General features: G+C 40.1%; 1 protein-coding gene across 16 annotated transcripts in view; it reads right to left on the bottom strand.

The window, feature by feature from the left end:
• The window catches only part of inpp4b (inositol polyphosphate-4-phosphatase type II B), a 138,890-nt gene that overhangs the window by 34,028 nt on the left and 77,248 nt on the right, over positions 1–27,614 (bottom strand). For all 16 annotated transcript variants that reach the window (XM_086083043.1, XM_086083044.1, XM_086083037.1 and 13 more), the window contains 3 exons: positions 14,692–14,797; positions 8,559–8,625; positions 4,612–4,759 (listed from right to left, as the gene is read on the bottom strand). In XM_086083043.1, the coding sequence (XP_085939169.1) occupies positions 4,612–4,759; positions 8,559–8,625; positions 14,692–14,797 (321 nt within the window). The remainder of the gene's footprint in view (positions 1–4,611; positions 4,760–8,558; positions 8,626–14,691; positions 14,798–27,614) is intronic.

Below are 27,614 nucleotides of genomic sequence, written 5' to 3'. Positions count from 1 at the left end.
TGGAAATAAACGAAACAATTGATGTTATTTTGCATTAGAAAAGTTTACATTGGAAGTGAGCGTGATGATCCGATGGATAAAATAAAAGAGGGACATCTGCTCGGGGTGATAAGGCCGATAGATGGCTGAGCGCGAGGCGGGTTATCAGTCGGTTTAATCAGAGTGTTATTGTCTGAGGAGGGTCAAGGTGCACAGAGATGAGCAATATGCATGTTAAAAAGCTGACATTATCAATCCAATCTGCTGTTGGATGCTGTTTATTGAGTAGACAAAATACCTCCAGATGAATGTGCTCATTTTGGTCTGAAGTTAGAAGAACTTCAGGCGGAGCCTTTTAGAAGGGCAAGGGAAAATACTGTATATTTAAACAATTTATAGTATGGTAAAATTACATTTACAAATACATTTTGTCTAGGCCACACAAAATAGAATAATTTGATAGATTTTTTTTTTCATGTATAAGAGGAGAGGGATAAAAAAAATACAAATATCTGTACGTGCTTTTTCGTGGCAGTGCTTTATAAAAATAAATACTTTTTAAACATTTGAAACATACTATTGCTAATGACTTGATTTGTTAAATTCTATTTTCTAGTGAGTGTCCAATAACATAGTTAAAAAATATTTCTTTTTATTGACTGCTATTTGCGTGGGGGTTTAATAGACCCCCCCCCCCAATTGTATTCATTGCATTAACCTTTTCTGTATTTTTTGTTTCTATTTTTTTCAAAACCAAAAACAACTCAACCCAACTTTGAGTCAAGAAATGGGTTTTTTAATGTAAAACAACTCATAAATATTGGTCAGATCCTTTATTGGCTCAAAATATTGGGTCATTTTGTATAAAACAACCCAGAAAGTTGGGTCTAATTGACCCATTAAGTGTATCGGTCCATTTGTGATCCATAATTGGGTTATTTTTGACCCAACTCTTTTTAGAGTGCAATGTCTCCAATTATTGTGTTTATTCTATTTTGTTTCTAAATGTTAATGTCAGGATAAGCAATTTGAAACAACTGAACTTTATTTGGGGTTAACATCCACTTTGATGGCATGCGTTAAACACAAACTTTCTCAAGTGAAAATGCAGAATTTTCAGATTTCATGTATCGGTTGTTGTTAACTGCGTTGTTTCTGTTAATTTTAATTTTGTGGCTCTTACTTTAAGATCATGGTATTACACACGATTGCTTTAAAGGACCAAATTGTCCGCACCGCTGAATTTGAGCGCTGTATTTCTTTGCTAATCACCAAATGGGCTTTCGCTGCTTCTTTTTTATCATTCTCAGAATCGGTGATGATAATCTACTAGGGGGGGCCCCTAAACAGTCTCCTACAGCCTTTATTTATGAAATGAAGCGTCTGATGAAGGTCACTTGGCCGTAATGGAGCCATAAATTTAGCGTACGGCGTCCTGGAGAGCCGCGAGCTGCTGTGTGGCTGCCTTTATTTCATGCTGTGTTATTGTGCTGGCTCAATTTTAATCACATAGGGGCTTTGTGCGCCACTCAATAAATCCAGTACAAAATGAAAAGTGAAATACAGTACTGTACACACTTCCTTAAAAAAAAAAAAAAACCCACCAGAAACAAAATTGAAACCAACCAAAACAAAACCAACCACAAAAACTGAACAAATTAAAGACACAAAACTAAGCAAAACGCAACAATCCAAATAAATGACACCAAGCAAATAAACTACAGTTAATACACCAACCAAAACTGACCATCAAAACTAAAGCAATAAAACTAAACCAACCAAAACTAAATGATTCACAGAAACTAAATCAACCAAAAATTAAAACAATCGAAGAAACCTATCCAAAAAGTAAATCAACCAAAACCAAATAAACTATACAAACCAAATTATATTTAAAAAAAAACACGTTGTGCTCTTGACACGCATTACCACTGCTTGTTTATTAATAAGCATCCAAAGTTTTTCCTTTAACCACTAACGAGGTAGCTCTTATTGAATGGCGCTTAATTGGCACCCACGCACATTCATTATCTCGGAGGGAGGAGGCGCAATCTGCCTCCACCTCGCTGAGAATACGAGCGAGCACATCAAAGGCAGCGTACGCAAATAGAGGAGAAACATTATGCACGGTGGTCATGCTTTGGGTAAACCCTGCTGTGCTCGCCTGTGCTGCATTACATTGATAAGGAACTATTTCATATTTCATTATCAACTCTAAACGTAGCGTAAATGATCTGCGCAGGGAGCAAAATCATACTTAATCACTCTTTATTGCTGACAAAAATAATTGGAAGTCCTCTTCAAAAATGGGCTCGTATTAGTATTACTAAACAGAAGCATTCATTTATTTTGGTCCATATTAGTGTAAGTAGGCGTGGAATTAAAGCTATGATGAGGTACCAATTATAGCAAACATGGCCGACGCAGTGCGACACACAATAAACATGGGCAACAAACTACAGCACAAATGGAGGATGTTAGCGCCATTTTTTCATTCCATGTTTGTTTTTTATTCCAATTCAACAAAGATGGTGGCCGTTTGTCGCTTTGTTACGAACAACACACCGCGATCACCGGCAACCTGCTACACAACATATTGGTTCCACAAACATGGCCGCCAAACTAAAACACAATCCTCAAACATGGCTGTCGTGGTGCGTCGCGCTCCTCAAATATGGCCAACTAACTGCGATTTAGTCCACAAATATGGCTCCAAAAAAACATGGCCGACGTGATTTGCTGAAAACACTATACAGGTGCTGTATTGTTCCACTAAACTACATCCTTATTTACAACACGTTCTATGCACTATATATTTATGGTAAATCGGATGTTTAAAAGGGTTGTAAAGAAACTTGGAAACAGAAAGGCAGGCGTGTGAATGATGATGTTGCCACAATGTTTTTGTCCTCCTTGTGACAATCAGCGACGTGTGTATGTTGCAGCATGCGCGCGTCCTTGAGCGTGCAATACAAATCAACCTGGCCCTCTTCTGTCACGATTATCAACCGAATGTCGGATTTTTCACCTTTCTTGTGCTGACATGAGCAGAAGGAACTGACTGGAAACATTGCGCGTGTATGTGTGCGTTATGGATGAGGTGAGGTTGCCAAGGACGACAGGACACTGGTGGAACGATCCGTGGTGACTACCCTATTCAAGCATGAAGACAGAAAGTCATCTCGTGTTGACCTGTCCTCACACTCGTACTGGACAAGACTTTAAATTGTGCCTCTATTCTTGATGCGTGTTGGAACATTGTGTGAGTTGGATGTGACAAGGTCAAAACCAAGGTAAAAGAACTCCCCTTTTAACAGAACTGCATATAATGATTGACAAATGATTGTAGATTGCGCAATGGCTAGTGACATTTAATAAACAATTAGTGGTTACTGGATGTACCAATTAGTGACACAAAGACTGACCAAATATTCATGTGTGATGTAACCAACTAAATATTGGTACTATAGTGACTGACTTGAACCTCAAATGAAGTACACCAACCAATTAGCGATGTGTTTAATGGCAGTAAGGTAAAAGGGCCGATGACAAGTGAAGGACGTAACCTTATCAATTAGCGATTCTGCACTTAATGACTGACGTAGAATAACCATTGACTAATGAGCGATGAAATATGCCCTCTTGGTGGGACTGCATTTACACTGTAAAAATAAATAAATAGGCCGATTATAATTGACCAGTGACGCCATAAAGTTTGTTACTAGAAGTGTAATGAAATTGGTTTAATTAATCGGTAATCAGTTTTGATTTAAAAGATGTTAGTGCTATGAATCGAATGGAATCAAATTGTTCCACTTTTCAAATCTTCCATTATCATGCCCCACATTGAATCGAATCGTAATCCCACTGAATCAAAGCAAGTCATTGCAACTTATTTGCTCCCAAAAATGTATAAATACGTTTAAATATTACCAGTGTCCCAAAGACGTATTTATATGTTTTTAAACGGTTTTTTTTTTTTTTTTTAAATGCTAGAGCAGGGGTGGGCACACTCGGTTCTCGAGGGCCGGAGTCCTGCAGGTTTTGGATATTTCCCTTCTCCAACACAGCTGATATATGATCAGCTCATCACCAAGCTCTGCATAAGCTTGGTAACGATCCTGTTGATTGGAATTAGCTGCGCTGCAGCAGAGAAACCTCCAAAACCTTTCAGGACGCCGGCCCTTGAGGACAGAGTTTGCCCACCACTGTGCTAGAGCATACAGAAGGCTTTGATGCAGCCTCTGAACGGAAGCAGGTGGCAGCAGAGTATAAGAGATCAACCAGGGGCATTTAAAAACAAGCTGTTTTCCCCACAGATTTGTGAATAATTATGAAAATTAGCTACATTCTAATGCTAATTGCTGCAAAACGGAAACAGATACAAATATATATATATATATTTTCCTGATTAAAGAAAATACTCTAATCTTTCTTTTGGTAGGTTCCATGTTTTTATAGCAAAATAACACAATATTCTGTGGGCCTTGCAAAATCAGTCAAAATCCAGTAAAACAGCCGTGAGCAAAGGGGATTGCTTAAGGGAAAATGGCTAGGAGTAAATCAGCTAAGTGCGCTTCGTCTAACCGAACGAGTTATTAGGAAATAAAGCACAAAGATCCTGTGTCCTACCTGCTCATGTCCTCTTGCATGTAGAGCGTTAGAAGCTGCTTGGGGATGCTGAAGGACAATGTGCACTCCTCCATCTGCTCACGTACCAGCATCCACTTGCTGTCCACTGTCTGGAACCTGTACACTTTGCATACCGGGTTGGTGAACACTGTGGAGGAGGAGGAATAAAAATGAGACACAGCAGATGAAAAGACAAAAAAAAATAAAAAAAGCACTCCTGGCCCACTAAATCCTTCAAAGTCAAAGGACGAATTACATTTGATGATCAACAATTGTGTCCTCCGCAGATAAGCACTTATTCATCTTTTGTAGCAAGAAAGAGAAACATTGGTCCGTACTTCCCTCCATTTCCATTTTAAGTGCTTAGTGGGTGTTGCATGCAGATTGCATAATTGCCCAACTAGTGAGGCTAACGACTGACATTTGTTGCTTATTAGTCAGCACCAATTAGTACTGCTGTAAAGATTGACATGTACCGACGGCCAATGGGTGATTGACTAAAGTGACCAATTAGTGATACTGCATGTAACGAGTGTCACATCTATTTAGTATTTACCAATGGCTCAAGAATACCAATTAGTGATATCGACTTGACTTGTGACACTGAATTAGAGAACAGGAGTCCTTAACCATCAGCGATGGGACATTGTGATTTTCTAGGAATGTAGTGCAATAAATCATTTGAATATATAAACACTGCCAGAGTGTTATAGAAATAAAGTGTTGAATATTATATGTTTCCTAATTATTGTCAAGAATCATGATTATTGTCTACACATAAAAAGACTATCATTGATTTTGAATCACAACATAATCACTATAAAACATTAAAGGTAATTTTTAATTTCACAGTGCGTATCAAACTGATAACCCTTCACATTAATCAGTACTCATGAAGTGGCCCTCAATATAAAAAAAGGTCGGTGACCCCTTCATTCACATTTTGATTGAACAATGACTAGCCAAATACATAACCAACCAACTAGTGACACCAAAGGTTCCCATTTGGACTAGCAAGCGACAAACCCCACCAATTAGTGGTACTGCATCTCGTAAGTGAAGTGACTCACGATAAAAGACAGAAAGCACTGCCGGCACATTAAGTCCCTCAAAGTCCATTTGAGAAAGAAGGAAAAATTCAATTGGATGATCAATAGCTGCGTCTTCAGCAGATAAGCAGCCATTCATCTTCTACTTTTGTAGTCAGAAAGAGAAACATTGTCCTCACTTTCTCCATTTCCATTTTAATTACATATTTATTGCGCAACAGCCGAGTCATTTTGGAAGCGCAAACCGCCCGACTTCCTCCCCATTAAGCCAATTTCCATTCCCGCACTTCTCCCGCGCTTTTCCGCCAGTGCAAATGTCGACGGTGTGGAGGCGCACTAATGCTCTTATCTGCACGCCAGCAGCAGGAGGCGAGGAAGCGGCGCGCCTTGAAACGCTGTTTACCGCCGCTTTGGCCGTCCCAATGCTGCAGTCAGACAGCGAGTCAGTCAATGAGTCGGCCACTGTGAAATGTTGCGCTGACAACTGGAGGCATCCAAACACGCACGGCCGCCCGAAGTGGGAGGTGCGCTGCTTTAGGCTGCTCCCTGACAAAATACTCCACGCCACGGTACCGTGACAGATTCGGCTAGAAGATTTGATGCATTCAAGCAGTGTCGTTCAAAAAGTCACATTCTTTTCTCAATGACTTTTATATTCATAGCTTACTTATAAAATCTAAAGTATGACTAAGGCTGAACAATTAAAAAAATAATCTTATAGCGTTTTTTTAACGGTTTACTGAGTTTGGTCATATGAAATTCAAGCTGATCTGTGATTGGCTGTAACCTGAGCAACAGTGATGTCATTGTCAGTCGACCACATGCTGCAACATGGCCGGCTACTGAGGTGGATAAAAACGGCTGCTTAACTCATTCAAACCCAAAAACGTTTTTTAATATTTTGTTCTGCACTCCCCAAAACATATTTATATGGTTTTTATGTTTTGGCTTTGATACAGCTTCTGACATGAAGAGGTCGCTTAAAGCAATGGTAGTTATTACAAAAAAAAGGCCAGCAGGTGGCAGAACAGTATAAGAGATCAGCCAGGGCCATGTTGCAACAAGCTCTTTTTGCCAATGAATAATTTTGTGAATAATTATGAAACTTAGCTATATTCTAATTGCTGCAAAACTGAAACAGATAGAAATATATTTTTTTTCTTGATGAAAGAAGAGAGTCTAATCTTTCTTTTGGTAGGTTCCATGTTTTTATAGCAATAGAACACAATATTCGGTGGGCCTTGCAAAATCAGTCAAAATCCAGTAAAACAGCCAGAGAGCGAAGGGGGTTGCTTCAGTGAAAATGGCTGGGAGTGAATGAGTTACTTAACTTCCCCTTTAAGCCTCTGCGCATAAATCTTTGATTATTTTTAAAATCCCTCTTCATCAAAATGTCTGCAATGTTGCTATTAATTCAATTAGCATTGAGGTGGCCTTTCAAAGCCCTTCAGGTAATCGGCTTTGGGGCCGAAGTATCCACTTTCATCATTTACTATTCCATTAAATGGCTGTTTTGGGCCAGAAGTGACATTTAGCGAATAGTGAAAGCTGCGCCATCAGCAGTGAGGAAGTGAAATAAGAAGAGGTTTGACTCCACAAGGTCGTGCCCCCCCCCGTGTCAAAATTTCAAGGCCTGTCGTCATGGCGTCCCTGTCCACATCCCCCCCCCTCCCAGTGATTCAGTGTACATGCGCAACCTGTCGTGGTAGGCGTTCTCTCCCTCCCAGACGCAATGTGTGTGATAGAATTTAGTCCTCCACTTTTATTACCTTTCCAAATGAGGATGAAGAGAGCGAGCGAGGGGGTGTCGGTCTCCAGAAATTGCGGCGCAGCGACAACAGGCGAAGTTCAAGGGTTAATCTGCTTCCCTGACGGAGGTTCAAGTGTTGCCGTCCCCATTACGTGTTGGTTGTTCAAATCCACGTTACTCATAAATGTGCAGTGCCAATGATTGGTCATTTCAACCACTCATCAGCTGTCAGTCATCACACACGGAACCATTGACTGGTCTGTTGCTACCTTCTACTCTTCATTTCTCAAGTCTACAGTACTGATTTGACATTTATGTCCCTCACTAGTCATACAAATCAAATATCAGTAACAGTGATTGGTTGATTCCATCAAATAATTACTGGTACTCCGTGAAGAGTAGACTCACCATTCACTTTAAAGAGCATGATGTTGATAGTTTTAAGCAGTGAATGTATATTTATTAGGTGTGTCAGGGAATTAAAATGTTTAATCCTAATGAATCGCATGACTTCAATAGTTAACTCACGATTAATCGCAAATTCTATATCGGTTCTAAATATGCTTTTCATACTCTTGTTAATATAAAGGTGGGACAAATGTTAAACTAATAGAAATATGGCTGCATTTTTTAGTCATTAATACAGTCATTTCAGAATAATTCATAAAATGAAAATTAAAAAGATGTACTGCACTGTAAAAAAAAAACAAGTGTGATATCGATTTGTGTTGGTAATTTTCTGCCACTAGATGGCATAATTGCATTTGTAAGACGTTGGTGACAGCTCAGGGCATTTTTTTTTCATATTATGAGCTATCTAATCTTTAACATGAAGTAACTTGTGAAAATCTGCACATTTTTAAAATTGTAAAATACAACTTGACCCCGGTCTCCATTAATGCATTATATTATTATGCATTATTATTAAATGTATTACTGCAAAATTTTGACATGGACGTGTCTGCTGTGTTGCGACTGGAATTCCCCCACTACAGGCTTTCAAAGTGAGGGGCGGTCATTAAACGGCGGTTTAAAAAAAAATCAGTGCAGGCTCGTTAAAGGAACATTACATTAACTCAAAATTAACACACTAATTTTGACACCCCTAATATTTATAGAAGTCAAAGGGTGTGAATGGGAGTGAGTACCTGGTCCTGTCTGGAGGTGGTCTCTGTCAACGCAGCTGTGGGACGCAGACTCGCACACTAAGGGACACTGCAAAGACAAAAAATAAAAATAAAAAATTAAGAGGGATACCATGAACATACAGTATATTTACAAAAATAGCACACAAAGATCCTGGTGGTCAACATCCAGCCTCACACATCCAGGAGAGTCTTAGCAGCGCAATCACCGAACCCGCCCGCTGAGGCTTTGCTGATTGTTCCCTTGCCTCGGATGCTCATTGAGGCTACCATAGCCGGAGCCACCATCAACTCCCCATTGTCGCTGCCCTCTTCACAAATGACTAGAGGCCTTTTCACACTGCACTTAGCAACGTGCAGCATGCCGTTGATGAACCCCGTATGTGCTGTGAGGGCGTGAGGACTTGTCCCTGTCAGACCTCACAAGGTTTGTTGTCAAGTTGAAAAATGCTAACTCCAGAGCTACATTGCGGTGACTTTACATCCAAAATGGCTTTTGCTAACAGGGCCAACAGTCGGACAATTTGGGATTCTATCTAAATTTGCATTTCTGATATTACTTGGACTGCTGGGAAATCTGCAAGTCAACTTTACCCACGCCACCTTTGTGTTTGAGTTTATTTTGAACATGAAAAATAATAAAAAAAAAAATCAATAACAGTAATAAACATACAACAACAAAAACAAAACAAAAACAAAAACAAAAACAAAAACAAAAACAAAGAAAACAAAAACAAAAAAAACTTCAAAACAAAATTCAACAAAGCGCACCTAACATCGATTTTCCATGTTCAAAAGGGAGTGGGAAGAAGTCACAAGACTTATTAAACCCTCCCTCTTCTCCATATTTTCTTTAGTTTACATATTTATTCTACATCTATGGTAAAAAAATAACACTGAAGATAACAAAAGTAACAGTGATAATAAACCACTACAAGAGTGGGAGAGATCATCATTATAAATCCACAGAAAATATAGCAAAGTCTAACCCATATCCAAAAAGCCAACAATAACAAAACACAATAGTACCGGTAAACATAAATATGTAAGCAACAAATCAGCAACACTCCTCATCACCTAGTGGTTGTCTACCCTCCTCCCATTCCCTCTGTATCCCGTAAATACATGACTTTGATATTTAGTTTACTAGTTAATTTAGTTACTTTCAATACAGAATAGCGACCTCGGGGGTGAGGGGGCGTTTCAAAACATTTTTCAATTAGGGCACGCCTACCACGCATAAGGTGCCAACCTTGTGTGTGCAAGCCTCACGTGCACAACGAATGGGTTGGTCGTTCGCACCCTGAGCTGCTACTACAATCTCGTCTGATCTAAGAAGGGGCGGGAACGGTGGCACAATTTGGAATCCGAGCACATCAAATTATTAATAAATATACATTTCCTCCAGATGCTATCCATAACAGCCTTGACAGGGCTTTATGTTTGTGACGCTCACGTCGAGGGTTGATGCATGAAGTCTGGTCTCCTCTTCACACAAATCGTGACAAGCGGCCATTTTTCTTGCTGCATGAGTCATTGAACAAGGTTAGACAGGCAAAGCTGTCACGGGAAAAGAAGCATAATGTTGGCTAGGCCTCATCTATCAGCAGCAACAGTCAGATAAGCGTCACAGCGCTCGTGGCGTACGATAACGCTGAGCAACATTTCAGCGGGAAGAGGTCTCGGAAGATGAGCGAGCAAGTTGAGGAGGAGGAGAGGGACGGCCCGGGGGCCGCAGCTGTAAAAGATCCCCCCTTCCTGACCCTGCCCCAATAGTTGTCAGCATGTGTTTCATGGGCTCATGATCAAAAGGTGATCAGAGGCTCGTTCTTGTTTTTTTTTTTTATGAGGTCACACGCATACAGAATTCATGAGGGACACACACATACATGTCCTTCCCTTCATCTTCTCCAGCAGGAACAATACACACAAGGAGAAATGGGCACACTGACCCACGCGGTGAGATTTTCTCAGTCTTTGCAAAATGCTTCCAGCAGAGATTTGATAAAAGTCATTTGAATCTCAGTCTGCATCTTGAAATAACTGAACTCTGTTGCACATTTCGGCTTTTCATGCCGCTAAAGTAAAAGTGGCTCGGACTTTGTAGAGATTAGTTATTCAAGTTTCTCTTTACAATTTGGCATCATTGCGGACCCCTGACATCATAAGCGTAAAGTCACACACACACACACACACACCCACCCACCCACCCACCCACCCACACCCACACCCACACACGCACGCACGCACGCGCGCGCACGCACGCACGCACGCACGCACGCACGCACGCACGCACGCACGCACGCACACACACACACACACACACACACACACACACACACACACACACACACACACACACACACACACACAAACACCTGTATATTTGTCTAGTACAATGCAGTTCAAATTTGATCAGACCAAATGTCGAGGAATATTCTTTTTTGTAGGACAACCAAGAACGGCCAAAATGAACCTAGAGCCGACATTTTTCAAAATAGTATATTGGCAGTAAATATTCACCCAAAAAAACCAAACAACTTTTGTGGAGTCTATCCACATTCACTGCTGAAAAACTCACCTACTCGCATTTTCTGTGCTCTTTCTGAAATGCAAAAAGATGCCATAAGATCTGTCTAAAAGGTCAGGAAAGCTATACCGTACAGTAACTGTTGTCCAAGAAGTACATCGGTGCTGGGAACCACTTTTATCGTACAATGTTTTCATATGAGGAATAGCACTTATTCAACATTGTACATTACAAAAACCTGTAAATCAATAGAATGTCAAGAAGTGTATCATGATGTCATTAATGTCCATTAAAATTGTGCTGCTTCTAGAAGAAAATTAAAAATTGGAAGTGTACACACCTTGTCCACCAGGGGTCAGTCTAACCCCGGGACTACGGCGCATGCGTGTGTGTTGCGTCGCGGCGCAGCCGATTCGTTTCCATTCTATCAACTTGTTTAAATTACACCGGCTGCGTGTGCGCTGAGGATCGACTACAAACCAGCTGCGTCGTGCCGGAGCCCGCCGCATGGATAGACCCATTTTCTATTTTTGCCGGACGACGCATCCGACAAATGGCAAACTAGCACAGAACACATTGAGCGGGAAAGGAAGACCGACGCAGTTTCAAATAAAATTCTGGTTCCTTTTCAGAATAAAATACTCGCCAGATTCTATTTTCCAATCATGTCAGCAAAACGTCATAATGCTTCACGCGTAATTCACTGCAGCGAACATGGACGAGGAGAGATTTATAATGGAGGTGAATTACATATGACACGGCACATCCTTTTTATTTGGACAACCTAAAAATTGATGCTGCAAGGGACGTCATAGTAGAAGCTGTGGGAGTGGACGGTGCGTTCAATCAAAGGAAGTACACTTCTCTTTTTGCTTCTTTGTTGAGCACAGACTTTTGCGTGTTTGTCGTCGTTTTTAATGCCACATTATCGAGCGCGATCACGCGAGACACGGTGGGAAGTTGTCGGCGACAGAGCTGCCGGACCGCAGCTGTGCGCAGCCGGTGAGTTTTGTCCATAAAATTGACGTGTCCGGAGCACGCAGTCAAGACGCAGCGGAGCGGAGACGTAATGCGGTGTAAGTTTGCCGCCAATATTTGTCTTTTTTTTTTCTTCAGAGGATAAAGAATTTGGGCTCTGTTTTTGTCAGCAGCGTAAATCTTGTGCGGAGTGCGGCAAAGGCGAGGCAGAGGCGGGTTAGACTGGGTGTTGGTAACTGGAAACATACTTTTTTGAAATCTAATTATCTGTGAGTCATTTATTATTAAGCGCTATATAGTAAGATGAGTTTGAAATGGTCTTTTGAGATGATGTTTGTGGTGTTTTTAAGATTCCAAATAGTAAAGAATTTTTTTTTAAGGAATGTCAAATATTTGTGGCGTTCCTCTATTCACAGCAGGATGCAGCCTCTATCGCCCTGTACAATACTCTAATGGGTTATTTTGCCGAAAAGCAGAGAGTACAGGCATACATGCACAGACTACTCTTAACCAATTTTTTACATGTCCTTCCCTTCATCTTTTGCTACAAATCGAATACAAGAAGAAATGAGGAGTGACAACACACATATGCACAAGCCCACGCACACACGCACAATTTTTTTGTCCCTCTGTCTTTCACAGCAGAAACACAAAGATCACACACACTAATTTTCAGTTTTTATCATCTCCCTCCCTTTTGTCTTCTGCAACACACACACACACACGCACCCCCCCCCCCCCACACACACACACGGAGAGCGACAGATTCATCATGGAGACATGGGCATATTGTCAGTGACACTGCGGAGCCTGGCAGGGAACCTCCCTTCACCAGCCACGCGAGTGGGCACAACCCAAAGTCACTCAGCCATGTGCGAAGCCCTCGGCCAATTATATAAGACAGTGATGCGTGTGTTTACACACGCATACACACAAAACCCTCACAAAGCAGGCGGTGTGGTGCAAAAAAAAAAAAAAAAAAAAAAAAAGCCACAACGTTCCCTCAAACAGTTGAAAACTCTTCGCTGTAATACACACAAGTTCATTGAGGGGGAAAAAAAGGGGGCTCTACTGAGCATGTGCGGGCAATCAGGAAGAGTACATACGATGTCATTCTTGGTGATTCGGCATCCCATTGGGAATGAGGGGAAAAGGTCCTGTTACTCCCGTGATGGTCGCTTTCGAGGGGAGCGGAGTGCTTTGTAGGAGATTAGTGCGCGCACACTCACTGCAAATCCCCATTAGGCCACACTGGAAGTCCTCTAATCTCATTGGTGGATTTGAGCCGTATTACGAGGTCCTATTTCTCCGATCATCAGCATTACAAACACTTTTCAAACCATGCGCCCTCATCAATGTATTTAGTGCGCCTGCTCTTGCATAAAAATTTACTCGTGTGTAAATTATACTTTACATTGAAACACCGCATCAAATTTAGACAAAATTATAAAAAAATAAAAAAAAAGTTAGATTTAGGCTCACAGTAGGTATGCAGCTAGCAAATTTTTGGGGGTATCTTCTGAAAATTCTTTCGAATTATCAAGTATTTGGGAAAAAAACAAAATTTTGCTTGGTTAACTCATTCAAACCCAAAAACGTATAAATACGTTTTTTAAACGTTGTACTTCACTCCCCAAGACGTATTTATACGTTTTTGGGTTTGAATGAGTATTTGAAAAACAAACAAACATTTTTACTTGGTTAACTCATTCAAACCACAAAAATGTATAAATAGGTTTTTAAATACTTTGTACTTCACTCCCCAAAACGGTTTTATACGATTTTTGATGCAGCTTCTGACCTGAAGAGGTCTCTTAAAGCAATGGTAGTTATTACAAAAAACGGCCAGCGGGTGGCAGTAGAAGAGATCAGCCAGGGCCATGTTGCAACAAGCTCTTTTTCCCAGTGTTTTCAATAGGTTTGTGAATAATGATGAAACTTAGCAATATTCTAATGCTAATTGCGGCAAAACGGAACAGATACAAATATATATATTCTTGATGAAAGAAGAGACTAATCTTTCTTTTGGTAAGGTTCCATGTTTTCATAGCAATAGAACACAATATTCTGTGGGCCTTGCCAAATCAGTCAAAATCCAGTAAAACAGCCAGGAGCGAAGGGGGTTGCTTCAGTGAAAATGGCTTGGAGTGAATGAGTTAAAGAACAATCGTCGCAGCAGAATAAATTCTGAAGTCTACAAAACCATGTTGTCTGGCAATTTACAGAAAATTGCATCTAAACCAAATGGGAGACGCTTTATGCTGTCATGCAACAAGACACACTGTCAACACAACAAATAATTTCATCAAGGGGAAAAACTGGAAGGTCTTAGACTAGCCAAGTTAATAACCAGATCTTAACCCAATAGAGTATGCATTTTACCCAAATAAAAAATAATTTAAATAATAATTACGACAAGTCCAACAAACGTACCTTCTATAAGTAAAGAAGTGAAAATAACGATCACTTCAACACTTCAAGGCAGAGTTCTTTTTAATAGAATGAATTGCTTCAGCACTACCGTCATCATACTTTCAATTTCACGCAGCCCTTTGAAAGCATTCTAAGCACCCCCAAGGGCACCCTCATCACATTTTGGGAATCCCTGCTCCTTTGTTTTCTGCTTACCTTATGGGACGGTGCTTCAGTGGTGATATGCTCCACTTCTTCCATCTCACCCATCTTCAGTCGACTCACCACCACTGTTCCGGATGCGCACCCACCATCAGATGACCTGAACGGGACAGACGAGGAGAGTGAGTGAGTGAGTGTGATTGTTTGATAAATAAATAAAGTTAGATTTTGAAGTGAACATGATGGGCAGACGTTTAATAAGGGCAAAACTAGGTTGCCCCTGAATCTGAATTCTATGCTTCCAACTTTGTGGGAAAAGGTAGGGAACCATACAGGCGTGCTTGGACGATTTTGGTTTTCTGTGACCAAACGTGTTACTGAGGTTAAGACTAAAACACACACACGGACATCATGGCCAATCAACCAATGACTAACATCATATCACAATACAATGGCTGTGTATTTATTCATTCATTGGACTTATTTATTAAAAAAAAGAAAAGAAAATATATTTTAAACAGGTTATTTAAATTATTCTTAGTGCATTTTTAACAGATTTTTACTAAAGTATTCATGTTTCAAAAAAGTGACTGCATTATTGAAATTATTTTACTTTTATTAAAATTTATTACAATTCTAATTTTAAAAATTATTAATATATATATATTTTTTAAACAATTAAAAAATATTTTACAATTGTTCAGACTAATTTTGAAGGAATAAATTGTTTTTTAAACAAACAATTATTTGATTCTAAAAATTATACACAATACTTGGAAATACATACTTTTTAAAAATATTATTTAAAAAACATTTTGAAATTATTTTGAAAGGAAATCTTCCCACTTTGTGTAACATGATCCACGTGTTCTGACACCTTTGCCAAGGAGTGTTGAGATTATTAATTACGACTCTGAAGAGTTGGCATGCTGCTTATGCCTCTGTATAGGGAAACTAATGGGGCCCAGGCAGGGTGCGCTCCATATAACGCTCCAAATGGCCGTCTAATAACCCCGGCGACGCGCTCTGACGGACACCAAATTGATACCACAGATTTCAAACCGCGACGCTCCCCCTTCCTATTCGATTAAGTCGCTGATAGAAAGTCTATGGAATTGGCGCAAAGTCCCACGCTGCGGAATCAAGAAAAATGATCCCCAGGTGTTACACGGGCAACAGGGAGCATTGTTAATGTGCTCGGTTGCGCTCCAGCCGCAGGAAATATCGGGTGCCAGCCGCTGATCAGGCAAGACAAGTGCACGGGTATGTGAGGGGAGGATGAGAGGAGGGTGGTGACGGGAGACAAGAAAAGGAAAAGGATGGCGATGGAGTCAAATTAGAGATGCTCTCAGAGATCATCCATCTTGGCTGGCCAGAGGGAAAATCGGATTGCACCCGCGGGACAAGAGCAGACAAGATGATGAGGAGACGGACTTCAGAGGTGGTTTGGAAATTCAGATGGTGAGGGAGCAGTGAGGCTTTAACAAAAAAGTCTATTTTAGGTTATAGATACAGTGTATGAGTATGTAGAATAGGCTTTACAAAATCTGAAATTTTCAGTCCAAAAACACTCATAAACATTCAATACGCAGAACATGGAGGGGAAGAGATCTTAAATTGTTGTTGAAAAAAAAAAAGCATGAATGGTTCACCGGAGACTAAATGGTCATTGACTTTTACTAGGGGTGTCAAAATTAGCACGTTGAGTTAATTATAAGTTCCTTTAACGCTACAGCGCAGCAGACACGTCCACGCCAAAAATGTAGCAGTAATAGATTGAATAATAATGCACATATTTATGGAGTATGGGGTCAAGTTGTATTTTACAATTTTAAAAATGTGCAGAATTCCACAAGTTATTTCATGTCAAAGATTAGATAGCTCTTAATATGAAAATAAAAATGCAGTGAGCTGTCACTAATGTCTTACACATGAAATCATGCAATCTAGTGGCAGAAAAATGACAACACAAATTAATATCACACTTGTTTTTTTACAGTACAGTACATCTTTTTAATTTTATAAATTATTCTGAAATTACTGTATCAATGACTAAAAGATGCAGCCATATATCTATTAGTTTAACATTTTTTTAAACAAGAGTATGAAAACTTTAACAAAAATATTTTATTGTACATTTAGAATTGAAGTCATGCGATTAATTAACAAAAAATTAATCGCCTGACCCCTAATTTTTACAAAACCTTATACTTTGGTTTTAGGGCAATAATAATAATAATTGCATTTGATGCTTACTAAAACACAGACAGTTTATTTGATTGACAAAAACCTATAAATTAGGTCCATCTGAGAATTATCATAGATTTTTACAGCAACATATGTCATTGTTTATGTTTTCGTTTCAAGTCTGAGGACCCCAGAAGCCTCTGCTGGGCCCTCGTGTCATGGCCATCCTACCCTCACCCCCCGCCCCTGCCCAAAAAAAAGAAAAGCAGACAGAATAGTGTTGCCTGCTTTATAAATCCAATCAGTGTCCCTCGCCAGACACCTGTCACAATGTTTGCTCTTCCATTCCCCCTCCTCACACTCCCTCATCATTTCCCTGGCCCTCACAAAACTTGAGTCGCCAAAAGTCACCCTGACTTTGAACAAACGCCGTCATGCACATCACCTAGGGAAGCGAGATTAACATGTGTCCCATTCTATGATAGCAAACCTGGGGGAGGCGAGGCGACACTCCCCACCTTCCAGCTGCTTCCCTCCCTCACCCGATTTTTTTTTTCTCAAGACATCTCAATCGTCTAATGCAACCTCCGCAGGCTTGGATTTGAGTCCGAGCCAAAAATCAAGTCAACACCTGGTGGCGCGGAAATTAAATCGTTCCAGTTGGCCAATATGATTTGATTTAGCGCTGCTTTAATGCGACATTGTAAAAGAAAGTTATAAAAAGAGGTGTAGACGCATTAATTTCCTCGCAGACTGTGGTGGCACGCCCTTCCTGGGGGAATATAGTAAGTGTAAAGGTTGGAATAAATGTCCACTTCGTCTCCTCCCTTCTGGGCGATTTTTTTTTTTAATCATCTATTTAGTCCCCAATCTGTTTCATGACAGCACTTCCTCGCACACCTTTGTGAAAACGACAGATACAATGCTATTCAGATGGATGACTCCGGGATGTTGCCACTGCTGGCGGACAAATATTTATCAGGGAAACGTCTTCAGTGTAACAGCGTTAAGCCGCGAGCAGCGATGAAAGAGCCATCGCTCACACTTTGTCATGGTGAATCCTGGAAATGATCATCAAACTGTGGCGATCCCTGCTTATGATTGGGGCACTGTTGGGTGAATTCCTTAATAGCCCTTTGTCAAAGTACAGCCCAAAATGGCTGACTTCCTGTTCAATTGCAGGCATGGTCCTTGAAATGTTTTCATCCATCTTGTTACGATATGCATGAACACCCAAATTTGTTTTGTGGTGTTCACGCTATTTTCTCCCCCTAACTCGCCAGGCTTCTTTTTCACGGTGAATCTTTGAGATGATCATGAAACTTTGATGCGATGCTCGGCATTAGGAGGCATAGGCACAAAAAGGTAGGATATCAAGGATACCCACTTGCGATTGGGGCCCAGTTGGGCAAATTCCATAGGAGTTTGTTAAAGTGCAATCCAAAATGGCTGCTACACATCACAATGGCAGATTTCCTCCTCAATTTTGGGTTTGGTCCTTTCATAACATGTACACATTTTTGTGTTGACATGGGAAAGAAAAGTTTTTCAAGTTTTAAGTCAGACTCAGTTCATCTCTCTAGGATACTAGCTTCCAATTGGAATCAATTGGTAATTTATTTCTATATTGCTATGATAAATACTGTACTGGGAAACACAGTGTTTGTTTTTTGTACTGGTGCCTAGTACACTGAACCACTTTCTGATCACAAACATATAATACAATTAATTGCATTGCAGTTACTCAGGAACAGGGTACTTTGTACTGTAAATTGCGTAGTGAGCAACATGCTGCTTCATCAAGAAATTATTAATCCAATCACATGCAGCAGCCTACTCTGACCAAACACTTTGCTGTATTTATTTTGAAATAAGAAAAAAATAATCTGGGGAGAAACTACTGGTGGCAAGAAAATGGAGCTCTGCAGCAACGGGTAAGCTAACATTAGCATTTCTAGTCTGCTTGACCAATAAATGATAAGCATTGCTTTATGTCAACCAGGTACTAGAAATAGTAGCTGTTCCTGACAGTAGAACGAGTAGAGGTGCAGTGAGCCCAGGTAGCAAGACTTTTTAAAAATGCACAGGAAATTCTGTAGAGTACATTTGACTCTATTTAGAGTGGGACCGAATAGACTCAGTTTTAGAGTAATATTTACACTTGGAAGAGAGCAAAATAAAGATTTTATTTTTATATAATATAATTTGTTCCTCAACCCTTGAGTGAACCCCCGCCCCCCCCCCCCCCCATTCTTTATTGTACTCTCTTCCAAGTGTGAATATTAGCCTACTCTAAAACTAAGTCTATTTGGTCCCAGTCTAAATAGAGTCAAATTTACTCTACAGAATGTACTGTGTGTGTATAGGTATCGTTCCAACTTACTACAGCAGTTTAAAAAGTTCCGAAATCAGCCAACAATTTGCTGTTTTCTTTTTTTTAATCACAAATTGACTTTTCAATATAAACATTTTTTTTTTTGCTTCTCATCAAAATAGCTTTGACATATCCTTTTGTTGGGCTTTTGATTAGAACTTTCTTTCTCATTTTTCATGCAAACGCTCAGTCTGATTCTTATTTCTATTGTTAAATAAAAGCTTATAAAATGTTGCATAATTAATTTTCACTTTTACAAAAGAGTAGAAATCAATGGAAGATTGAGAGAATGTCAGAGATTGTCGGAATTGGAATGAGCCAAGGTCGAACAATTGTAAACGTGATCATTAATGCCTAAATCAGAGGACGCAATATGACATAACATTCCTATGAATGTGAATTGCTTCTCTATATATGCCCCGTGATTGACCAGTCATCGTTCCCCTTCAGTTAGCCACGACAGGCTCTAGCATTCCCCGTGACCCTGAACGGGTAGATCACGGAAGGATTCTGCGGCTTTCAAGCTCTGGGGGGGGGGGGAAGTGCACGAAAGGACGATACACGGAAATGAAGAGCAAAACAACATCAGCTGTTCACAACCTGGGTTAAGCTATCTGAGGATAACGTTGAAAGAGTCCTTGACTACAAATGACGCCCGTGGAAAGGGAGTGTCGGAGGAAGAGGAGGAAAATAAACAGCTTGCCGGGATGCAGCACAGACGGGAATGCTGGAGCAATGCAGTCTAACACTGGAGGGGTGTACCATGCGATTCTTGACCCATATAACGCTGCATGCGTGGGCTAAATATAGCCACGGATGGCTTTCACTAAGGACAGATGCGGGGCTCGTCGGAATGCGGCATGCCAGTTTTCGACGTATATGACTCAGCAGTAATGAAGCGCTTTGCTAATAAAAGGGTGACTGAGGGTCAGACCAAAGCAAAATCAACAGGGTGCTCATGTTGACCATAGAAAAATGGTCTGTGTTTTGCCTTTTTTGTTTTGTTTAACGTGATATTTGTAAAGATATTTTAAGTTTCTTCTTCTTCTTCTTGTAAACAGTTCTTTCTTTTCCATCATTTTATATTTTAACTATTTTTTTAAAGGGAAAAATGGGCTAAAATACAATTAGTAGGATTCTCATTTGCTCCCATAAATGTATAAATATGTTCTATTTTACCATGGTCCCAAATATATATGTATATACGTTTTTTAAAACTTTTTTTTTTTAATGCTAGAACATACAGAAGGCTTTGATGCAGCCTCTGAAATGAAGAGAACGCTTGAGGCAATGGTAGTTATTACAAAAAAAACGGCAAGCAGGTGGCAGCAGAATATAAGAGATCAACCAGGGCCATGTTGCAAAAAACTATTTTCCCCACTGTTTTAAATAGATTTGTGAATAATGATGAAACTTAGCTATATTCTAATGCTAATTGCTGCAAAACAGAAACAGATATAAAATAAATTTTTTCCCCCGATGAAAGAAGAGACTCAGATCTTTCTTTTGGTAGGTTCAATGTTTTTATAGCAATAGAACACAATATTCTGTGGGCCTTGTAAATCAGTCAAAATCCAATAAAACTGCCGGGAGCGAAGGGGGTTGCTTCAGTGAAAATGGCTGGGAGTGAATGAGTTAATAAAAGTCAACAACATAATCAAACACAACATGTACATAAGATTTAGCATGAACCAACTTACAACTAAAAGTTAAAAGCAAAATAATGATTCCCTTCTGTAACTTAAGCAAGTACAGCTGAGCGGCCTTTACAATGATCCATCAAGACACTTGGAATCAATCCAAGACACAAAGTGGCCAAGCACGCCGTTTCAGTGGCTCTCGCGAATTAAACGCGTGATGTTTCCCGATGTTAACGCCACAATTACAGTCTAGCCTCGGACCGGAGCGATGAGCTAAGTGCCGATCAATGGCAATCCAATGAGACGATGGACGGCGACCTTCACTGACTCACATCCTCAACACTTAAAGGCTACGAGGGGTTAAACGGAGCTAGCGATGCAACAAATGAAAATGGGACGCGTGTCACATTCGGAGAGAGGAGTGACTTTTAAGTGTAGTGAGCAGGGAGGGTAAACGTTGCCGCTAATGAGCCACGGAGGCCTCCCAATTATTTATACACACAAAAAAAGACAGGCTGATATGATCCGTGTTGAACAGATGCTTTTGGAGCTGTAATTGCTCCCAAAAAAGGAAGCCAGCAGCGCAAAGACCTGACACCGTCGCTAACGAGCTAACTGAAATGCGGGAGGTAAGTGTTAGCGCGCTATGGGTCGAGTGTCACGGCTGGCAAATACGAAGGGGAGTCAAAATCAGACACCATGGTCATAAAAACAATTTCAATGCGTCAACAAATCCCCCGTACGTGTTTTTGAAAACATCAAAGTTGATTTATACACACAACACATCTTGTGTGACGTAACATCCAGTCAACGTGTATCTGGTCTTGTCAGCGTTTATTTGCAAAACCTGTTTCCATAGGCAAAATTCGCATTTTCCTTTTTTCAACACACTTCAAACCCCCCCCCCCCCTCTCTAAGCGTAAAAACCTTTTTGGGGCAAATTTTGGGCCCTTTTTTATTTTCACATTTCTTGAAAATTCAAATAAAAATGGGTGGATGTTGATTGGTCCCTTTGATGACGCAATGTTCTTAACAGCTCAAACGACACAATTTTGTTTCCTGAAGTGATGGCTTTGAGATGAGCTTTCTGCTGTTTTCGTAAACTTCAAAGGCCATTTAATCTCCAACCAAGTGTGTTTCCATAAACAAAAACTCAAAAATGTGTATACTTCAATGTTCTATGCACGTGTTTTTTGTTAACATTCAAAACAACTTGGAGCCTATAGCAAACCTAATATACATGTTTTTGTGAACATCACAGGCACTTTCATCTGGAGCACTTGGGAACTGTCGGGGAAACGTCTTCCAGGAGTGCACACAAAAGACTCATTCATCATACCGGCAAAGCGACTATTGTTGAGCTTGTTGCCGAAAAAGAACTACTACCGCCACGTGTTTTGACTCCATAAAAAAGCAACACAACACCCAAGCAAATAGCTTTTTATCGACTAACATTTCCGAGGAGTGAGCATCTTGATAAAGGGTTTTAATATGTGCTCGTGCTTTACAACCGTCCGCCTGCATTTGGCTTGTTGTTGTGCTGCTGCTTTTATTGTGCACGGGAGAGACAGGATAAGATTTCAACAAAGTCTGCGTTCAGACGAGTTTCTGTTCCTTTTATTGAGTTGCTCGCTCATTAGCATACACTCACACACAGCTAATCCCATTAATCTAGGAACAACCGCTCTGCCATACTTACAAATAGACTATTGATTCACCTAAACTGGAGGTGTTTTTGAGACAACAGTTTGGGTATAAGGGAGATGTGGCTAGAGGGTGCAGTGGTAAACTAGGAATTACAAAAGGTGCTAGCTGTATTCTTAAGTGGCACCACAATGATTATGTTTACATGCAGTCAATATTCAGGTTAAGGTCATAATTACGGTTTGTGAAACAAACGAGGTAACGCGTTTACATGCGTGGCGGAGTTACTCCCGTTCACATGCTCATTTGTGCTCGATTAGAATAACCCGTTCGGACCGCAACGCGCAGACAACGTAATTACGTAAATAACGTCATTTAACTTACTATACGTTCAATAAAAGACATATTTATGTCACTCACTCCACTAAATAAAGTAGTTGGTTTCTTTGTGGTTCTTTACTGCAAGCGTCATGTTTGTTGACAACGGCTTGAGTATTTCCGGTGGGTTGCACGCCAGAAGCACGGACTGTATGTGTATATTAGCTGTGGCGTTTTCGCCGTAGAGACACAAAATAATGTGCAGTGCAGAAATCAATGTTATATCTACCTATTTTGCATATACCTGTATATTGTTCACAGAATGCATTGTGTACTGCCGTTAATGAAGTTAAAAGGATGTTATAATCCTTGTCATATAGGGAGTTGATTGTGTGTCTTATTCAGCACGTTTGTGTTTGATTGATATTGTTTTTATTTATTCTTTAAACAAACTAACTTTAAATTGCGTGTATAAAAACGACATCCAGAGCAATTCTGTGTAAAAGTTGCATTTCTCATCTGAGAATTGCTTGGGAAATTAAACATTTATATGCTTTGATTGTGGCTGGCCAGATTAAACCCTTATCAGGTAACGTAAATTTGAGACCCCAGATAAAGACCAAGATTCCTTGTGAATCAAATAAGCGAAGAAGAAGAAGAAGAAGAAGAAAAAAAGAAGATGAAGAAGATAATAGGGAGCATGCGCAACGTGAAAAACATTGCCCCGATCAATCGAGATATTCCGAATGTGTTTATATGAGCAAGAATTCCAGTTATGAAAGTAATCCAGGGCTTTTATTCGGGTTTTTAAAAACCCAAATAAAAGCCCTGGATTACTTTTATAAGAGCATATTCGGGTTTTTGCGCATTTGGAAGGCCTTAAAAAGGTTATTGCCTGCATGTTAACGTAGCCAATGAAAATACAGAGCAAACACTTTAGTTCTTCAAGATTTAGAAGAAGCAACAGACAATAGTGGATAGAAATGTCACGTTTTTGTGGTTAAAACAAAACAAAAACCCAGACCAAGGTAACCTGTACAACTCAAAGTACAAATGTTCAACAAAGTCATGTGTTGTTTTGACTTTGGTGGCCAGAAAGTGATTATGCGCTCTATTGACTCTAAAAGGTGAAGCAAGTGAACGAGAACAATAATGTGCGAAATCGGTAAAAGAGAAAACACACACACGCACGTTTGTCTTTGTATCGTTGTGGGGACATCTCATTGACTTGATGCATTTCCTACCCCAACCATCAAAAATGATTGCCTACCCCTAATTCCTTTCCCTAACCTCAACCTAAACTCTAAAACCAAGTCTTGACCTTCTAAAAGAGATCTGAACTTGTGGTGACCACCAAAATGTCCAAATTTCAAGTCGGTCCCCACAATGGTAGCTAAACCTAGAAAAACACGCGTGTATGGGCCCAACAATGTAGCAAAGACAGAGGCACACACACACACGCACAACTTAACATACAGCGGGGATCTGTGCCAACACACTCGGCAGGTCCCATAATCCACAGGGACGCTGTGGGAATGAAAGTGGAGAAAGAAAGGTGACGCAGACAAAGCTGTGAAAAATCACAACTGTGAGCTTGAATACCAAAACAGCCTTTTATATTTTCAGTGCAATTCAGCTTGACAGCATTGGTGATGAAATAAAAAGAAAACATGGCCAAGTTAACGGCATTAATATAATATCATCCAGTGTTAAACATGAAAAGAAAATGCAAACAAGAAAATATTTTAATTACAAATGACAATCCGGCTGGTGGCTAACCCGATAGAAGCTAACGTAGCAGTCAACATTTTAATTCAGTGCTCCGTCAAAATACGGTAATGCCGTCTCAAAATCCTACACTTCTCTTATGTACTTATGGTATTAAAATTTGCGTAAAGTGCTCGTGTGCATTCATCACATTTGCACTAGCATATTATTTAGGCTAGTATGCTAACAAATACTATTGAAGTGACTCATGTTAAGGTAGTTTTTGTTGATGTCTCAATGTGGAGACCAAAAACATTGTAAATCCTCATTATTTCAGCCCTTTTCTTCTGGGCGAAGAAGTCGAAGAGCGGCAAAAATCACTGCTAGCCACCACCACAGTTACATGGCATCCCTTTAGCGGAAAGAAGAACAGCCTGCTGCATATCAGACGCAGCGTGAAGACAAACGGCGGACATGTTGATCCGGGGCCACGTGTGATAAAAGCGGATGCCTTTTGTAGAGGATTTAATGCGTATTAGGACGCCGGCAGCGGTGAATTGCGTTGCGGTGCAGAGGCGTGGGCGTTTATGAAAACGCGCGGCGGTCGCAACGCTTTGACGAGCGACTAACGCACGTACACAGAGCAGGAAGGCAGCGCTGCTCTGCGGGAGGTTCGTGCAGCGCAAATCTAAGTTTAGATCAAACGGGACAAAGTAAAGTATGATTAACAAGTTTCTGAATGTAAAAAAACAAACATGTACAGTATTTAGGTTGGAATAAGTGTATTCTTCCACATTTCTCAACAGATTCAAACTAGTTAAGTGTTCATGTATCCTTCCTCATTCAGGATTTTACATTACCAAAATTTCCATGATTTCAAAGATTCACAGTTTTCAATCTTCCACGTTTTCCAATACCAAATTCCCAAATTAATTCAGAAATGTTTAAACTTTCTAACTACTTTTTTTCCACACAATTCTTGACCGATTCTAAACATTCCAATATAAAATACTATCCAGCACATTTAGGATATCTGGGTAACTATTTTTTACATCCAACCTATTCAGTGAACCCCGCCTACTGCCCAAAGTCAGCTGGGATAGGCTCCAGCGCCCCCCGCGACCCTTGTGAGGACAAGCGGTTAAGAAGATGGATGGATGAAAGGATTTTTTTTAGAGTTCTATTATTAAATTAGGAAATTAGGTCTCAACCCATATTGATTTGTTGTGGCTGCTGCCGATTCCGATATTTAGCAGAATACAAATTTGCTAACTGATTAAACGTACGATTGATATTATTTGTATTTTTTTTATTTAATGAATGAAATAACTTATTTTTTGGTCCCAACCAACAAATCATTGCTGCTATGTGAAAAATACATATCTATTGCCCTCATTTTTATTTTTACGTTTTTGGGATGAAACTGAATGCAAATACCCCCCCCCCCCCCAAAAAAAAATAAAATAAATAAAAATGTGAAAAAGACTTATGTCCATTTTTTTTTTTTAACCATTTCTTATGTCTTTTTTCGTTTTTGGGATGGAACTGAATGCAGACATCCCAAAAACAAAAAGATAAAAAATATCGGCAAAAAAAAAATGGACATAAGTGTTTTTCACATAGCAGCAACGATTATAGATGAAAAACCACACTTTCTCACCTCGCGATGTTGGCACTTGGCGTAGGTAATTACAGCATCATAAAGTGCTGCACTATGATGCGGCGTGGCCCAAACATCAGATAAGAAGCCGGCCAGTCTGGGGCCGACTCTTCCCGAGGGGACCGACTCTCTTGTCACTCGCAGCAACACGATAAGAAAGGTCAGCCGCAGCTGCATGCACCTTTTGAAAATCGGGTTACAGACGGCGGGGTGCGGAGCTTCCTCCCTCTCTGTCTTTTAACGGCTTGGCTGTTATCACTATAGACAAGGCGGCTCATCAGCATTCTGCATAGGTTCCTTCTGGATGTCTTACGGGAAAAATGCAACCTGGTATAGGAACAGAGACTTTATGCAAATATTGTTGTCTACACGGCGATAATGGCAGCACTGTTTTCTCCTCGCCAAAAGGCAGCAGATTTCCTGAAGGTACAGCCTGCACCAAATTTGCCAGCTCAACACCCAGATTCCAAACTAATTAATTGTAAGACATTTATTGTTCACATTCATATAGTTGCATTTGACTGGCGAAGTGATAGACATCAGGGAAAGTCTAACTTACCGATAATAACTAACTAAGGTTACGGTTGTTATTTGTATTGCGGTAATTGACTGATTAACTGACTGGCTAACTGATTGACTGAATCACTAACAAAAGAAAGGTGTTTATTGGTGGAATTGTTACACATCCAGTTGTCTAACGAACTGATTTGGATTGTCCACAGATTTAAAGGAATAATTAATTCTGGTGTAGGAACAGGAACTTGATAACAATATTGCCACTGTGTTTTCTCCGCCAAGACTTTTAAGGCTAAGCAGACTTTGATAGTACAATTGACACCAAACTTTGTCAGCACGAACCCCAAATTACAACAATATTTCATGCATTGCCATAATGGGAACATATGCATATGCATTAATAATGCCGAAGCCCTTTGCCAAGAACACAAACCCAGCTAACCAGACCTTGGCGACAGCTGCAGAAAATGGAAATGGGGGAAGTAAAAGCATTACACAATAATACCCCAAACTTAGTCATTATGGTGCGATGAGTCACGGTACGCTTAATAATATGCATGAAGGTGCAGCATTCTGGAATCAAGACACAATAACAAATGTTGGAATAACACTCAGTGTGTGTGCGTGTGGCCCTAATACGCCGTCGTAGATTAGTCCCCACGCCTGGGTGATATTTTTTTACTAATAATTGACCAATTTGAAGTGTTGAAAATGGCTTGCTCTCTTTTGATGATGCCATGTTAAGGGTTGAACAAACTTGCCATTTTGAAGGTCTCCTGAAAAAATGACAATTTCAGAGGTACAAGGTTTAATGTGTTAAATGTGTTTAACTAACCAACTAACCAAACTAACTAACTAACAAAATGGCAACTTACATAGCTTACATAGCAATATACCACACGGTTTATTCCCTCACAGTGACAGAAATAAA

This window comes from Leptonotus elevatus, chromosome 8 (genome assembly GCF_054856555.1).
Source record: "Leptonotus elevatus isolate MCC_2025b chromosome 8, RoL_Lele_1.0, whole genome shotgun sequence".
Classification (NCBI taxonomy): domain Eukaryota; kingdom Metazoa; phylum Chordata; class Actinopteri; order Syngnathiformes; family Syngnathidae; genus Leptonotus; species Leptonotus elevatus.
The sequence above is the reverse complement of the archived record's forward strand: the minus strand, read 5'-3'. Positions and strand labels throughout refer to the sequence as shown.